At 40.7% G+C, this 17,360-nt stretch overlaps 1 protein-coding gene across 2 annotated transcripts in view; it reads right to left on the bottom strand.

Moving 5' to 3' along the window:
* Positions 1–17,360, bottom strand: part of LOC115229286 (protein mono-ADP-ribosyltransferase PARP14-like) — a 55,820-nt gene that overhangs the window by 27,937 nt on the left and 10,523 nt on the right. For both annotated transcript variants that reach the window (XM_036499167.1, XM_036499166.1), the window contains exons 3-4: positions 11,993–12,172; positions 6,280–6,416 (exon numbers count right to left, since the gene is read on the bottom strand). In XM_036499167.1, the coding sequence (XP_036355060.1) occupies positions 6,280–6,416; positions 11,993–12,172 (317 nt within the window). The remainder of the gene's footprint in view (positions 1–6,279; positions 6,417–11,992; positions 12,173–17,360) is intronic.

Here is a 17,360-nt window from a genome sequence, read left to right as displayed (position 1 = left end):
GGTCTTACAAATAGCAAAGGACCACGTTTCCGCCTTCTCCTACTATAGAGGCGCGATCTTGCGAGCTCTGGGACGAAGACTGCTTCACTCAATAAACAAACAAACAAAAGCAGCAGCAGCAGACCACCACCACCAACCTTATATGGAACAGCATGAAATGTTGGAGAATGCAGTTGACAGCTGGTGCATCAAGTATTAGGAGAGGTGAAAATCAAGAGAGGAATCTTCCAGGGGGGACAGCGTGTTCCCACTGATATTCATGCTGGGAATGATCCCCTTGAGAGAAATACTACAGGAAACAAAGTTCTGGTATTACAGTTCTATATTTAAGAGATGAGGAATTAAGTACATTATTTACATTATTTATATTTGATGGATTTTTGTCCTCATCTTGTTTGTTGTTAAAACGTTTCGACTGATATACCCTCTAGCTTTTCATCAGGCATTTTGAGGAAATTTTGAACTTGGGTTCTCATACCTAAGGTAGTTGTTGTTGTTATTGTTGTTCAGGTCACTGCTTGGAATCAAACTCGGAATCTTGGGGTTAGTAACCTAAAGCTATTCACTAAGACTGAGAAAGAAATTGAGAGCTTGATGGCAACTGTGCAGATGATTAGCAAAGATATTGGCATGGAAGTTGAGATCAAGAAATGTGGTGTAATGATTCTCAAAAGGGGGGGAAATCAGTAAAAGCCATAGGATCAACCTGGAAAGTAATGAAACTATAAGGGAATTCAGAGAGGAAGGATATAGGTACCTGGGTATCATTGAAAGAGATAAGATGAATAAACACGAGATCAAAGAAAAGTTAAGGAAAGAGTATTTGAAGGAAATTTGGCTTGTGCTCCAATTGAAGCTAAATGGCTGCAATAAGATTAGAGCAATTAACACATGGGCTGTTGCTTTGATGAGATATGGGGCAGGAATAGTATCTTGATAGAAGCATGAATTACAAGAGATAGACCAGAGAACATGTAAATTAATGACAATGAACAAGAAATTAGAACCCCAAGAGTGATGTGTCAAGGTTGTATGTAAAGGAGGAGGGAAGGACGACAGGGATTGGTATGTTGTGAATGGTGTGTCAAGGAAGAGGAGAATAGCCTGGCTTGGTATGTCAAGGGGAATAAAGAAGAAAGGATTGAAGCAGTGAAAATGCAGGGAACCTTAAAAGTGAACGCAGCCGTAGATCCAACACGATTTAAGGAAGACTAGAGAAATCAGATGAAGGAAATTTAGTAGGACAAGAAAATGCACAGTCAGTTCTTGAAGAATAAAGATGAGATTAATTGGAATAGAACCTGGCAATGGCTGCAGAAAGGAGACTTAAAAGGGCCTACTGGAGGCATTAGTGTGCAACGCTCAAGAACAAGCTCTCAGAACAAACTCCTCTAAATATCACATTGATAAAAGCACTGACTTGCCACAGTGTAGGATGTGCTCTGAGAAGAGAGAAAGTATAAGCCATATTGTTGGTGAGTGCCGTAAGCTTGCACAACATGAATATAAAAGGAGATATGACAATGTAGCCAGATACGTCTACTGGCTGTAGTAAAGCAAACCTTGAAAGAGTAGAACAATGGTATTAAGGTGGCAATCTGGCAGAAACGTTAGCATGCCAGACGAAATGCTTAGCGGTATTTCGCCTGCCACTATGTTCTGAGTTCATATTCCGCTGAGGTCGACTTTGCCTTTCATCCTTTCGGGGTCGATTAAATAAGTACCAGTTACGCACTGGGGTCAGTGTAATCGACTTAATTCGTTTGTCTGTCCTTGTGTTTGGCCCCTTGTGGGTAGTAAAGGAAATAGGTATGAACACAAGCCACAGGGAGAAATGGAAAATGATCATTACAAAATACTCTGGGATTTTAACATACAGTGCAACCAAGTCATAGAGGCGAGACAACCAGATATCATGATCATCCATAAAGATGAAAAAGAAGCAAAGATAGTAGATGTTGCAATACCAGGCAATTTGAGGGTGAAAGATAAGGAAACAGAAGAGAGAGAGCAAGGGTAAAAAGGCAGAGGGTCAGAGAGAGAGAGAGAGAGAGAAAATACATGTGCTTTTAACAATAAGTTCAGCATGGTATCAGTCTGGGACGAGATAGAAAAGTTATGGGACATGGGGAAAATAATGGTGACACCAGTGGTAACTGGAGCATTAGGAGCAGTTTCCAAGGGCTTTGTAAAACATATTAAGAATATTGGAGCTGCTGTCAGGCTCGAGGTAATTCAGAAGTCAGCATTGTTGGGTACAGCTTGCATTTTAAGGAGAGTATTGTTTCTTTGAGTCATAGGAGAAGGCACTACTTGGAAAACCTTTGGTGATTTGTTGTTGACTGTTTTCAAGTAAAGAATAACTGGTAATTAAGAACCATCTGAGAAGCTTTCATAATAATAATAATAATAATAATGATAATAATAAATGCCCTGATGCAGGACCAGGCAGTGACAGTCATAGCTTCTGTCCTTAACTGATTGGAAGTATTATCATGTACATTGTTTTGTCTTGGTATGAAAGATGGGCTGCAGCAAATATTCTGCTCAATACCACAATTCAGTACCACAGTTGTTTGAGCAGAAGTAGTGAGGGAGCATCATAGCCATGTGTTGAGAGGAATTATTTGGGGTTTGGATAATTCACCTCTGGAAACATGGGTATTTCATTCAATATCCTTAAACAATCGTTATTCAGGGACCTTTTGAGCAGGATGGGCTACTTGACCTGCAAGGTCATGCGCTGTTTATCTTGATATGAGATCACCATGCCATGCACATATGGTTGTGATGCATGTGCCTGGTGTACCCTTATCAGACGGGTTGTCATGATGGGTATATTGGGCTTCGTATATTTTATTCCAGTGTCACTTTGATGGCTTGCGCTGCTCTCTCACTCAATAATAATAAAGTCATAAGGAAATCAGTTCTTTAAAACACCCAGACTGATACCCATGCTGAACTTATTGTTAAAAGCACATGTATTTCCTCCCCCCCCTCTCTCTCTCTCTCTCTCTCTCTCTCTCTCTGTCCCTCTATCACTCTCTTCAATACTTGTGAACATTACTTGTTGACATCATAAAAATCTTCAGCTGAATTCACTCAGTCACTGACCAATTCAAACAGCAAGCAAGTCTTTTGTTAGATTCAGACTAAGTTAAAACATTTCCCCTTCCTTCTTTGCTGAAATCTTAAATTTCCTCAAACCAGACACGTCGCTGAAATGCTTGTGACAAAGGGAATTCCAGTAAACATAGCCAAGGTGCCGAGGGTTGGTGTGAAACCAAAGGATGGTTTAAGTTAACACTCCGGCAACGCCATGGCAGGATTTGAACTCAGAATGCCAAGTACTGAAACAAATACCACAGAAGAAATGTCATTCTTCCAGTTCCACCAATCCAGCCATCAAGATTGGGAGATTTTTATCAATTGTGAAGCGATAAAAGGTTAATACAGCATTAGTAGGATTTGAACTCAGAATGCCAAGGGCTGAAACAAATAGCAGAAAGTATCCTGTTGAACACCCTTAAAACTCATCCAATTTAAATGAGAGCAAGGGACACTTGGTTGCCATTACTAGCAAGTTAAGGCACAGCATAGCTACACTGAATCCATATCAAGTTACAAAGAATTAAATCATGGAATGGAAGAGTTGAAGAAAACCAAGCTAACCTATAAGTATGGAAGACAGGGCCATGAGACACATCAAAGATTCCAACATTCCAACTGAAGAATTCTAAGACACCAATAAATAAATTTACAAAACTGATTCCATATTTTATCTTCATAATCATTTCCTTCATTAATTACAGAATATGTTTTGGGTTAATTCGAAAAATATCAAGTTGGAATTTGATGTTGTTGGAAGCTATGGAAGGGGGAGACCCCAGGAAGACATGGGATGAAGAATTGAAGGCCAATCTCAAAACAGTGAGCCTTATGAAGGAGATGACAAAGGGATGAGATATATGGTACATGGCTGTACTTAAGAAGACATGCCCACCAGAACAGAATTGATATCCAAATAACGATAATGTTTGTCCATGAGGGGCGCTGCCATGTCAACCTTCTCTCCCATTCCATACACACACATTTCATTTCCTAACATCCACCATTTCCTCTATTACCTGAGAGCAGAATAGGCACATACTAACCCCACCTCCTTTCTGCACCTTCTCTCTTCTCCCTCTGCTGCTCTCCATCATCAACTCCTTGCTTATCTACTATTGCCCTCAATACCCACATATATCTACTGCAACCCCACAAGCCATTTCTATATTTCACTGCATCATTTGTTACAATCATCTCATCCTGCCCCCCTCACCCAGCTGAAGCCTCTATATCCCCTTACCTATCCTCACCACCCCATCTCCCTCGAGGGCATGTCCCATCACATCTCCACCATCATATCTCTCACTATCACTCTTTTTATCTTACTATCTGACCCCTTCTTTCCTTTTCCTTCCAACTGGGGCATTCATGTAACTACTCTACAGCAAGATACCTCTCTCTGTCCCCAGTATACCCTAAGTCTTTCAACTGGCGCAAAGCCACAGCCGACCAGTACCATTCCCCCCACTCCCGTCCAGTTGAGGGGTTCTTGTCTTGCAAGATAATTGGTAATTCTGTCGGTGCTGGTGCCACGTAAAAAGCACCCAGTACACTCTGTAAATTGGTTGATGTTAGGAAGGGTATCTCAACTGCAGAATCCATACCAAAACAAAGAATGGAACCAGGTTTGGCTCTTTGCCTAGCCAGTTCCTGTCAAACTGTCCAACCCATGCCAGCATGGAAAACAGGTGATAAATAACGAGCATGATTCTAAGTTTTATTTTCATTTCGATTTCCTTTGTTTATTGCAGAATATTTTCTTTGTTTTGGTGAATTCCAAGAATATCAACATAAAACAACAAACAACAAATACATCAACCAACCTTTACTATTTCTGTGTCTTGAGGATAAACCACAAAGTTTACAACTTTGATCTGGCTTGAATTTTGCTTTGAGTAGTTTTTCACTGCTTCATACATAGTTCTGGGTAGGTTTTCAATGGGGTACCTCAATTTTCCAGCCCCTAATATAGGAAATGCAAGGCTTTTTGCTCCTCTTCTCTCAGCTTTCCCCAGACAAATGGTTATTATTTGAGTCAAGTTTGCCAGAGTCTAAAAAAAATAATTGTTTAGTAATTGATAATGAACATTTTATTAAATTATTTTCTTATTACAGGAAGAAACCATTAAGTTGTAATAAATATATCCTCCTCTCACAACTCCTCTCACTCCTGCCACTGCTAAACACAACTGTCATTCCTATCACTCTTTAGTCCTGCAAGGGACAAGGCAACCTCACTCATGATGCTGCTACAATAAAACAGACCCAATCCACCGTGTAAAATGATAGGTGAATGAAGAGAGACAATGCAGACCCAAGAGGAGTCTTTGGTGTTGTTGAGGACATGACTACCTCTCTAGTGCTCGTGCCATGACAGAGAAAAACTCACCAATACAGACAGTAAAACACAGAAATATGTTTGAATATAGTCTTATTTATCAGTCACATAACTGTTGTTAGGCCATGAGGCTTTTTTCCTTCTATTTATATATAAAAGTGTCCTGTTCATCGATATCTTCTGCTTCCTTCCAATGATAACTTGGAAGAACAAATATTAAACAGGATGCTGACATTTGCTTTATGATTCTCACACAACATGCATAAGGTTCTCTTCAAACATTAACTGTTTCAATAAATCAAATACATATGAATAATACTTACTGAATGTGAGGAGTTTACACCCCAGGGCGGTAATGCCAGATGAAAAACATTCTTACATTTGAGGTTATATCCTTTAGTTATGGCTACTTCAGAAGTAGAAATACCTTGAGGATATTTCTGGCTACATTCGCTTTGTATCTGGGGACCAGCAGCATTGAGAATAAATTGGAGATAGAACCATTATTAAGCAGGAGGTTTTTATTGGTGCTGTTAACGATGACATCAACCTACAAAAGTAATTAATGGTAAACAGCTAAGGAACATTCCGTGGAGAAGAGAGATACATTGTTGCAGTTGATATTGTTGTTAAGTAAGGCTCTACAGAATGGCTGTAGTAAGTCTGCGGTTGTTAAAGTTAGCAAAAGATATACTCAAGATATCAGATGTGAAGGAAATAAAATGTTTGAGTTTGATTGAGAAAATGTTTTAATTAACTGGAAATGATTCCTCATTTGCAAATGAAATAACAATTAAATATAAATATGTTAAGTGAATCTATTTACTCACAGATGCATTAGAAATTGAACCAATCATTAGTTGTATTTTGATGCCAGCATTTTCTCCGGATGCCACATTAGTTCTGGGTGTCATAGGGGCTGCTTTCTGTTGTGGACCAAGAAGGGATGCGTTGAATGATGTGGTTCCTGAAAATAAACAATTGAACATTCTTCTCTCTCTCTTAAAAGAACTACTTTATTCCATATAAATAGTAATGGTATTCCTTTCTGAAAATATGATTTAGCAAGAGAATACATGCTAACTTGTAGTCATTCTCCCCCCCCCCCCCCACACACACACACCTTTTATATAGCAACAAGGCTATATAACGTTATTTCCATCTATTTCTTCTACCAAATGGACTAAAAATACATTGAAGAACATACTTGAAACTTTCAAAGTCTGAAAACAGTGAAACTGGTTAGTAAAATGTGATCTTCCACCTCTTATGAAACGTTTTTGCTTAAAACATTTATTAAAACAGGCTTCAGATGGTGTAGATTCCACTAAGTTGGGAATTTGGTGTGAAAAAATGTTTTTGAGGGAGTGGAGAGAGGTTTTTCAGAAAATTCACATAAACTCAAATTCGTTTCCTCATAACTTTTGGGAAAATGGCTATTTTTAAAGGAAAATTTCCACAAATATCTTTCAAGGTGTGTATATTAGGATAATAATGGAATTTGATGCAAAAATATAAATTGCTGGGATAGCATACATAAATATTGATACACATCAGATATTTGTTTTTGAGTGGGGTTTTTTTGTTGTTTTTTACAACATGTTCCAATAGAATTGGAATTTATACCATCTGAAGCTTATTTATAGAAAATTTCATTAAAAAATTATGTTTTTCTTGAAACTATAGGGAAAGAAATCTGTTGGGACATACATGTATGGGTATGGTACAGGTAATACTCAGACCAGTTGCTGTATATTATTGCATATGTGTGACCAGAAGTCCAAAATAAACATATAATCTTTAAACTTTAATCAAGGATATATATATATATATACACACACATATATATACATATATATATGTATATATATATATATATGTATGTATATATGGTACATTTTAAAACCTTTCTTGTAATTTTTCTTTCACCAGATCAGACTGGAGCCTGGTGCAGCCCCTGGCTTCCCAGACCCCGGTCGAACTGTCCAACCCGTGCTAGCACGGAAAACGGACGTTAAACGATGATGATGTATATCTCACTCATATGGCAGTGTTGTCTGCTTCACACAATTTACCTGCTTACCACATCACATGACTCAGGCTGATGGTCATGTGATAAGTAATTTCTAACAGGTTAAGCTGTTCAAGGAAAGAAACTTGGTTATTCAGTTGAAGAAGGCTTCCAGAGCTAAATGGCCTCTCGTAAATACTTCAGAGTCAGACAACGCTATAACTCTTGGTTCAACATTATTGGACGTAAGAAGATAAAACACTTATTTCAAGAAATTTCTCTCTTAAAGAATCATCATCATCATCATTTAACGTCCGCTTTCCATGCTAGCATGAGTTGGACGGTTCAACTGGGGTCTGGGGAGCCCGAAGGCTGCACCAGGCCAGTCAGATCTGGCAGTGTTTCTACAGCTGGATGCCCTTCCTAACGCCAACCACTCCGAGAGTGTAGTGGGTGATTTTATGTGCCACCGACACAGGTGCCAGATGAGGCTGGCGAACGGCCACGCTCGGGTGGTGTTTTTATGTGCCACCGACACAGGTGCCAGACGAGGCTGGCGAACGGCCACGCTCGGGTGGTGTTTTTATGTGCCACCGACACAGGTGCCAGATTAGGCTGGTGAACGGCCACGATCGGATGGTGTTTGTTACGTGCCCACAGCATGGAGGCCAGTCGATGCGGTACTGGCTACGGCCACGTTCGGATGGTTTTCTTGTGTGCCACCGGCACTAGTACCACAAAGATACAAATTCCATTGATGTTCATCTATTTTGATTTGTTTTGATTTTTTGATTTGATTTTCACTTGCCTCAACAGGTCTTCACAAGTGTCACAAGAAGGAAGGTATGCACAGCTAGACTGACTACGTCCCAGGTAGGGGCCACGGGTTATGGCCTGACTAGTCTTGCCGGGTCTTCGGATGGTGTTTTTATGTGCCACTGACACAGGTGCCAGATGAGGCTGGCGAACGGCCACAATCGGATGGTGTTTTTTACGTGCCCACAGCACAGAGGCCAGTCGATACGGTACTGGCTACAGCCACGTTCGGATGGTTTTCTTGTGTGCCACCAGCACTGGTACCACAAAGATACAAATTCCATTGATGTTCATCTATTTTGATTTGTTTAAAATGTAAATCATCATCATAATCATCGTCATTTAACATCCACTTTCCATGCTGACATGGGTTGGATGGTTTGACTGAAGCTGATAGGCTGGAAAGCTGTACCAGGTTCCAGTCAGATTTGGCATGGTTCTTACAGCTGATGTCTTTCCAAATGTCAATCACACTGAGAGTGTAATGGGTGCTTCTACATGCCACCGGCATGGGTGTCATTTTGTGCAACACCAGTATCTTCCACGACTGCAATTTTGCTCGGCATGATGGGTCATATTCTCAAACACAACATAATGCCAAAGGTCTCAGTCATTGCCTCTGTGGGCCCAACACTTGAAAGGAACTCAGCCACTTTGTTTCTGTGAAGCTCAATGTTTGAAAGGAACTCAGCTAATTTGCCTCTGTGAGGCCCAAAGTTCAAAAGACGTTCTTTATGTTCCACTGGCATGGGTGCACATAGCTTGAAGGGGTCCTCTCAAGCACAGCACATCACTAAAGGTCTCGGTCACCAATCATTGCCTCTGTGAGGCTCAAAGTTTGAAGATCGTGCTTCACCACCTTGTCCCATGTCTTCCTGGGTCTACTTCTATCATAAGTTCCCTCCACAGTTAGAGATTGGCACCTCTTTACACACCTGTCCATATGCATCACATGACCATACCAGCACACCTCATCTGATTCCTCTTATGCCTAACTTTTCTCTCAAGATGCTTACACTCTGTCGAACATGCATACTGACATTGCACATCCAGTGAAGCATACTGGCTTCATTTTTCTCAAGCCTACACATGTCCTTGGCTGTCATAGCCCATGTTTCACTGCCATGTAGCATAGCTGTTCACTCACAGGCTTCATACAATCTGGCTTTCACTCTGAGGGAGAAGTCCTTTGTTACCAACAGAAGCAGGGGCTCTCTGAACTTTGCCCAGCCTAATCTTATTCTCACAGCTATACTCTCAGAACATCCACCTCCACTACTAACTTGGTCACCTAGGTAACCGAATCTATCTACTACCTCTAACCTGCAGTTGATAGAGTCTATTTTCTGTGCATTTTCAGTGTTTATTGTACCTGTGCACCTTCCACATACCAAAAGTTAATTTCTCTGTTAACCTTCCTTTGTGTCCAAAGATTACAATGGGTGCAGCTTATGGAGTTTCTACCTACACCTTTTCTACAGACTGAGCAGGGCCATCTGCCTGAGAGGATTTGTGATCTGTCTGCCTTCCTACTTACAATGACTTTGGTTTTTGCTAGGTTAACTCTAAGGCCTTTTGATTCTAGATCTTGTTTCCATACCTTGAACTTCTTCTCTAGCTCAGGTAGTGATTCAGCTATAAGAACAAGGTCATCAGGGTATAGGAGCTCCCAGGGGCAGCTTGTCTTGAATTCCTCTGTTATTGCCTGGAGAACTATGATGAACAAAAGGGGGTTGAGCACCCATTCCTTGCTGAATCCCTACTTGTACTCCAAATTCTTCACTATACCTGTTGCCCACCTTCACCTTACTGGTAGCGTTCCTGTACAAGGGTTGTACAGATCTCACCAACCACTCGTCTATCCCTAGTTTCCACAGTGACCACCAGATATGGGATGAGCGGACGCTGTCAAAAGTCAACAAAAGACAAGATTTGGCTTGGCATTTCTCCTACAGTTACCTTACCAGAAACATAGCACCAGTGGTGCTTCTCCCTGGCACAAACCCAAACTGCATCTCATCTAGACTAAGTTTCTCCCTAATTAGTTGGGTTATGACTCTCTCTGTAACCTTCATCACCTGAACCAACAATTTGTTACCTCTGTAATTATTTCTATCTTCTAGCTTCATATCTTTCACATGTCCTCTGTGATCACAGCCCACATTTCCCTGTCATGGAACATGGCTGTTTTCCCACAGGCATCCTACAATCTGCCTTTCACTCTGAAGGAGAGGCCTTTTGTTGCCAGCAGAGTTAGGAGCTTTCTGAACTTTCACCTAACCTAATCTTATTCTCACAGCTACACTCTCAGAGCATCCAATTTGCTACTGACTTGGTCACCTACATAACAGAAGCTATCTAGCTTACCCCACTAGCAATTAATGGAATCTATTTTCTGTACATTTTTAGTATTTATTGTACCTGTGCCCCTTCCAAACACAAAACTATTTTCCCAGTTAACCTTCCTCTGATATTGCTGTACCTCTTATGTATCCATCGCTTGCACTGGATACATCACATGGAGCTTCTGCCAATGCTTTTTCAACAGAACAAGCAGGGCCATCTACCCAAAGGGGTTTGTAATTTGTCTGCCTTCCTACTTACTAAAACTTTGGTCTTTGCCAGGTTAACTCTAAGGCCCTTTGATTCTAAACCTTGCTTCCACACCTGAAATTTCTTTTTTAGTTCTGGAAGTGATTCAACTATGAGAACAAGTTCATCAGCATAGAGGAGCTCCCAGGGGCAGCATATCTTAAATTGCCCTGTTATTGTCTAGTGGACTATGATAAACAAAAGGGGACTGAGGACCAATCCTTAGTGAACCTCTACCTGTACCTTAGATTAATCGCTATACTCATTGTCCACCCTCACCTTACTGACTGCATCCCTGCTAAAAGACCCCACCCCCACCACTGCTGCAGATGATAATAACAAATCAAAAAAGAAAGAAGTCATTAAAAAAATTGCACTAAATTTTAATTTTTAGTCAGAGAAACTGAGAAGTCATTCACTTATTGAAAAAGCCCTTTTCTTTTGAGGTGGGGGGGGGGAATCTATAACTTCATAGTAATTACAAGCAATACTCATGTTTACAATGTATCAGATAAATAATTATAATTATCCTTCGTTATTTATACAAGACAGGATTCACAGAGTGAGACAAGAGTATTTTATCAACTGCAATAAATTAAACATCATCATCCTTGTTTTCACATCCATTGTTCCCTGCTTGCATGGGTCAGATTAGTTTATTGAGGCAGACTTTCTATAGCTGGATGCTCTTCCTGATGCTGACCCTCACCTGTTTCCAAGCAAGGTAATATTTCCCCCTGGCCAGACATGGTTTCCACAGAAGACAGGAAACAAACAACCTCACCTGTATGCTGGGGATGCTCGTTTACAGCCATCACATGATGTCAAGACAAGAGTACAAACACACACAGTACATATATGAGGGGCCCTTGTATCAGTTTCTATCTTCTAAACCAGTTGACAAGACTTTGGCCATATTAGAAGATATTTTCTTGAGTTGCCTTACATTGGGAATTAACATGGTTAGAAATGAATCTTTTTAACCACAAATCCATGGCTGTGCCCATAAACCAATAATAGGAATCAGATAAAAGTTGACTGAAGGAGGAGGAAAAATCATAATTAACACCTGAAATAAATCATTTAAGTTTTCACTAAAATATCAAACAAATAACAAGTCCTACCTCTGCTTTTACTGATTCCAAACACCATTTCTAGATGAAGCTTAAAAGCTCTGATTACTTCCTTCCGTACATCAATCAAACATATATGTTTTATTTTAGAATTTGTGTGAGTATCAAGATAATTCTTTATCGTCTTTACTGTACATTTGGTTCCTTCTTCTATGGGTATACCAAAAATACCTGTAATAAATAAAGTATACAACACATTTAATCCAACAAATGTTCTTACTCAAAATATATATAACTAGCAGAGATACCCGGTGTTGCTCGGGATTAAAAGGGCATAGTTTGTATATATATGAAACAGGTGATACATGAAAGTGCTGCATTGATGACAAAACATTTGTGGAGTTAATGTAAAAGCTTTGCACAAATGACAAGAAAGGTCACCGATTTGGACAGAATTATCATTTTTATAAGAATGCGATGGATCATATCTGAAAGAATCTCCAGGTGTTGTGAAGAGCGAATTTGTATGTGACCTGATTCTGAGAGCTATTCTATTGAACCTCTGCGTAATCTGGTGAGCTAAACGTTTTAATGATTCAGCATTAAGTGCTGCTGCTGCATGCCTTTGCTGATCTTCAGAAAGTCTCATCTCCTTTCTGTCTTGAGACTCCATCTGATGTCCAGCAGAATGCCTTTGCTGATCTTCAGAAAGTCTCATCTCCTTTCTGTCTTGAGACTCCATCTGATGTCCAGCAGAATGCCTTTGCTGATCTTCAGAAAGTCTCATCTCCTTTCTGTCTTGAGACTCCATCTGATGTCCAGCAGAATGCCTTTGTTGATCTTGGGAAAGTCTCATCTCCTTTCTGTCTTGAGACTCCATCTGATGTCCAGCAGAATGCCTTTGTTGATCTTGGGAAAGTCTCATCTCCTTCTGTCTTGAGACTCCATCTGATGTCCAGCAGAATGCCTTCGCTGATCTTCAGAAAGTCTCATCTCCTTTCTGTCTTGAGACTCCATCTGATGTCCAGCAGAATGCCTTCGCTGATCTTCAGAAAGTTTCATCTCCTTTCTGTCTTGAGACTCCATCTGATGTCCAGCAGAATGCCTTTGCTGATCTTCAGAAAGTCTCATCTCCTTTCTGTCTTGAGACTCCATCTGATGTCCAGCAGAATGCCTTTGCTGATCTTCAGAAAGTCTCATCTCCTTTCTGTCTTGAGACTCCATCTGATGTCCAGCAGAATGCCTTTGCTGATCTTCAGAAAGTCTCATCTCCTTTCTGTCTTGAGACTCCATCTGATGTCCAGCAGAATGCCTTTGCTGATCTTCAGAAAGTCTCATCTCCTTTCTGTCTTGAGACTCCATCTGATGTCCAGCAGAATGCCTTTGCTGATCTTCAGAAAGTCTCATCTCCTTTCTGTCTTGAGACTCCATCTGATGTCCAGCAGAATGCCTTTGCTGATCTTCAGAAAGTCTCATCTCCTTTCTGTCTTGAGACTCCATCTGATGTCCAGCAGAATGCCTTTGCTGATCTTCAGAAAGTCTCATCTCCTTTCTGTCTTGAGACTCCATCTGATGTCCAGCAGAATGCCTTTGCTGATCTTCAGAAAGTCTCATCTCCTTTCTGTCTTGAGACTCCATCTGATGTCCAGCAGAATGCCTTTGCTGATCTTCAGAAAGTCTCATCTCCTTTCTGTCTTGAGACTCCATCTGATGTCCAGCAGAATGCCTTTGCTGATCTTCAGAAAGTCTCATCTCGTTTCTGTCTTGAGACTCCATCTGATGTCCAGCAGAATGCCTTTGCTGATCTTCAGAAAGTCTCATCTCCTTTCTGTCTTGAGACTCCATCTGATGTCCAGCAGAATGCCTTTGCTGATCTTCAGAAAGTCTCATCTCCTTTCTGTCTTGAGACTCCATCTGATGTCCAGCAGAATGCCTTTGCTGATCTTCAGAAAGTCTCATCTCCTTTCTGTCTTGAGACTCCATCTGATGTCCAGCAGAATGCCTTTGCTGATCTTCAGAAAGTCTCATCTCCTTTCTGTCTTGAGACTCCATCTGATGTCCAGCAGAATGCCTTTGCTGATCTTCAGAAAGTCTCATCTCCTTTCTGTCTTGAGACTCCATCTGATGTCCAGCAGAATGCCTTTGCTGATCTTCAGAAAGTCTCATCTCCTTTCTGTCTTGAGACTCCATCTGATGTCCAGCAGAATGCCTTTGCTGATCTTCAGAAAGTCTCATCTCCTTTCTGTCTTGAGACTCCATCTGATGTCCAGCAGAATGCCTTTGCTGATCTTCAGAAAGTCTCATCTCCTTTCTGTCTTGAGACTCCATCTGATGTCCAGCAGAATGCCTTTGTTGATCTTGGGAAAGTCTCATCTCCTTTCTGTCTTGAGACTCCATCTGATGTCCAGCAGAATGCCTTTGCTGATCTTCAGAAAGTCTCATCTCCTTCTGTCTTGAGACTCCATCTGATGTCCAGCAGAATGCCTTTGCTGATCTTCAGAAAGTCTCATCTCCTTTCTGTCTTGAGACTCTATCTGATGTCCAGCAGAATGCCTTTGTTGATCTTCAGAAAGTCTCATCTCCTTTCTGTCTTGAGACTCCATCTGATGTCCAGCAGAATGCCTTTGCTGATCTTCAGAAAGTCTCATCTCCTTTCTGTCTTGAGACTCCATCTGATGTCCAGCAGAATGCCTTTGCTGATCTTCAGAAAGTCTCATCTCCTTTCTGTCTTGAGACTCCATCTGATGTCCAGCAGAATGCCTTTGCTGATCTTCAGAAAGTCTCATCTCCTTTCTGTCTTGAGACTCCATCTGATGTCCAGCAGAATGCCTTTGCTGATCTTCAGAAAGTCTCATCTCCTTTCTGTCTTGAGACTCCATCTGATGTCCAGCAGAATGCCTTTGCTGATCTTCAGAAAGTCTCATCTCCTTTCTGTCTTGAGACTCCATCTGATGTCCAGCAGAATGCCTTTGCTGATCTTCAGAAAGTCTCATCTCCTTTCTGTCTTGAGACTCCATCTGATGTCCAGCAGAATGCCTTTGCTGATCTTCAGAAAGTCTCATCTCCTTCTGTCTTGAGACTCCATCTGATGTCCAGCAGAATGCCTTTGCTGATCTTCAGAAAGTCTCATCTCCTTTCTGTCTTGAGACTCCATCTGATGTCCAGCAGAATGCCTTTGCTGATCTTCAGAAAGTCTCATCTCCTTTCTGTCTTGAGACTCCATCTGATGTCCAGCAGAATGCCTTTGCTGATCTTCAGAAAGTCTCATCTCCTTTCTGTCTTGAGACTCCATCTGATGTCCAGCAGAATGCCTTTGCTGATCTTCAGAAAGTCTCATCTCCTTTCTGTCTTGAGACTCCATCTGATGTCCAGCAGAATGCCTTTGTTGATCTTCAGAAAGTCTCATCTCCCTTCTCTCTTGAGGTCCTATATGATGTGTTGCAGCATGTGTTTGGTGATCTTTGGAAAGTGTCATGTCCCTTCTTCCCTCTTGAGACTCCATCTGATGTACTGCAGCATGCCATTGCTGATGTTCAGAAAGTCTCATCTTCTGTCTTCAGACTCCATTTGATGCGTTGCAGCATGCGTTTGGTGTTCTTTGGAAAGTGTCATGCCCCTTCTGTATTGAGACTACATCTGACATGCTGCAGCATGCTTCTACGCCGTTCAAGAATTTGGACCTGGAGATCTCCATTTCCAGCGACTTCGAGGGCCACCTCCCAGTGATGTCGGGTGTCAACGAAGAGCCCTCAACTACAAGACGACCAAAGTTTTTTTTTTTTTTCCCAAGGTCTGGGGTCTCCCGCCCCTAAGCCCGTGACCATCACCTAATCACCTTTACCCATCTTGTTGCTTAACAACAACAGTATGCTTTTACTGATGTTGACAAAGTCTTATGTCCATTATCTCTTGAGACTCTCGCCTTCAGTTTTCTGCACTCCTTGCTTTATAGATGTTTCTGGAAAGATTATGTTTTTCCTTTGGTGGCATAATTTTTTTCAATATTCTAAACAAAAAATTATAAACATAGAAAAAATATACATTAATCTCTATTTTTGAAAGCATGTAGTATGTCTATATTTTTGTATACTGTATAAATTAACCAAATATAAGCAATTTGCAAATACCCTGCACCCTTGTAACTGCTGCAATAATTATGAACTGTTAATGGAACGGTAGATATGTATTTTCATATAATTTGGACCTTCCACGTAATTGTTTTTTGTCAAGAGGTTGTGTAGATGATAGCTTGTTTAATAATGTAGGTCAGTGGTTTTCAGCCAGGGTTCCACGGATCCTTAGGGTTCCACCAGTACAGTCCAGGGGTTCCGCAAAAAGTTACAAAACTGCTAAAATTGGCAGTAATTTTTAAGTCTCTTGTGCAGATATGTGTGCATAAGACTATTAAATTATTGCACAGGGGTTCCTCGAGCCAGTGGAATGTTTCCTTGGGGTTCTGCTCCAGCAAAAAGTTTGAAAAGCACTGATGTAGGTAGTGGGCACGCAAACACACACGCACTCACAGACACATACACATGCGACGATACGCACACATACACTCTCACAAACAGACATATACATATAATAAGAGAGACACATGCAGACATACATTCACGCATATCAGTCATCACATGTGTATGCATATGTGTAGATGTGCATGTGTTTAATAATGTACCTAGTGTGAAAACCCACACACAGTCAGAGAGACACACACACACTCGTACACCCACACACACATACACTCAGAGATACATACACACTTGTATAAGTGACATCATCATTGTCAAGGTTTGAAATGTCCTGTACTATTTTCATCCTTATTGAATGCACAAACACACACACAAAAGTGAAAGAATGAAAGGGAAACAATATTACACAATGGTTTCCGATAGAGGGAGAAATGTAAATGGTGCATTTAAATAGAGAGAGTGCAGGAAACTTAAAATAAGCAAAGTAATGTTGTGGGGAGAACATTCAGATAGCATGAAGACAACGATATATATATATATATATATATACGCACGACAAAACTGAAACACACTGAAGCCAATTTTCATAGAGAGAGAAATAGAGAGGGAGAGAGTGAGAAATAGAGAGAGAGAGACAGAGGGAGAAATAGAGAGTGAGAGAGTGAGAAATATAGAGAGAGGGAGAAATAGAGAGTGAGAAATAGAGAGATATAGTGAAAAATAGAGAGAGAGAGTAAGAAATAAAGAGAGAGTGAGAAATAAAGAGAGAGAGAGTGAGAAAGAGAGAGAAAGTGAGTGAGAAATAGAGAGAGAGGGAGTGAGAAATAGAGAGAGAGTGAGTTAGAGAGAGCGTGAGAAATAGAGTGAGAGTGAGAAATAGAGAGAGAGAAAGAAAGAAATGAATATTTGTATATGTGAAAGTGGGAAAAAGGAAAAGAGATTAATAGAGA

This window comes from Octopus sinensis, unplaced genomic scaffold, assembly GCF_006345805.1.
Source record: "Octopus sinensis unplaced genomic scaffold, ASM634580v1 Contig12351, whole genome shotgun sequence".
NCBI classification, from domain to species: Eukaryota; Metazoa; Mollusca; class Cephalopoda; order Octopoda; family Octopodidae; genus Octopus; species Octopus sinensis.
This window is presented reverse-complemented; position numbering and strand designations above follow the sequence as displayed.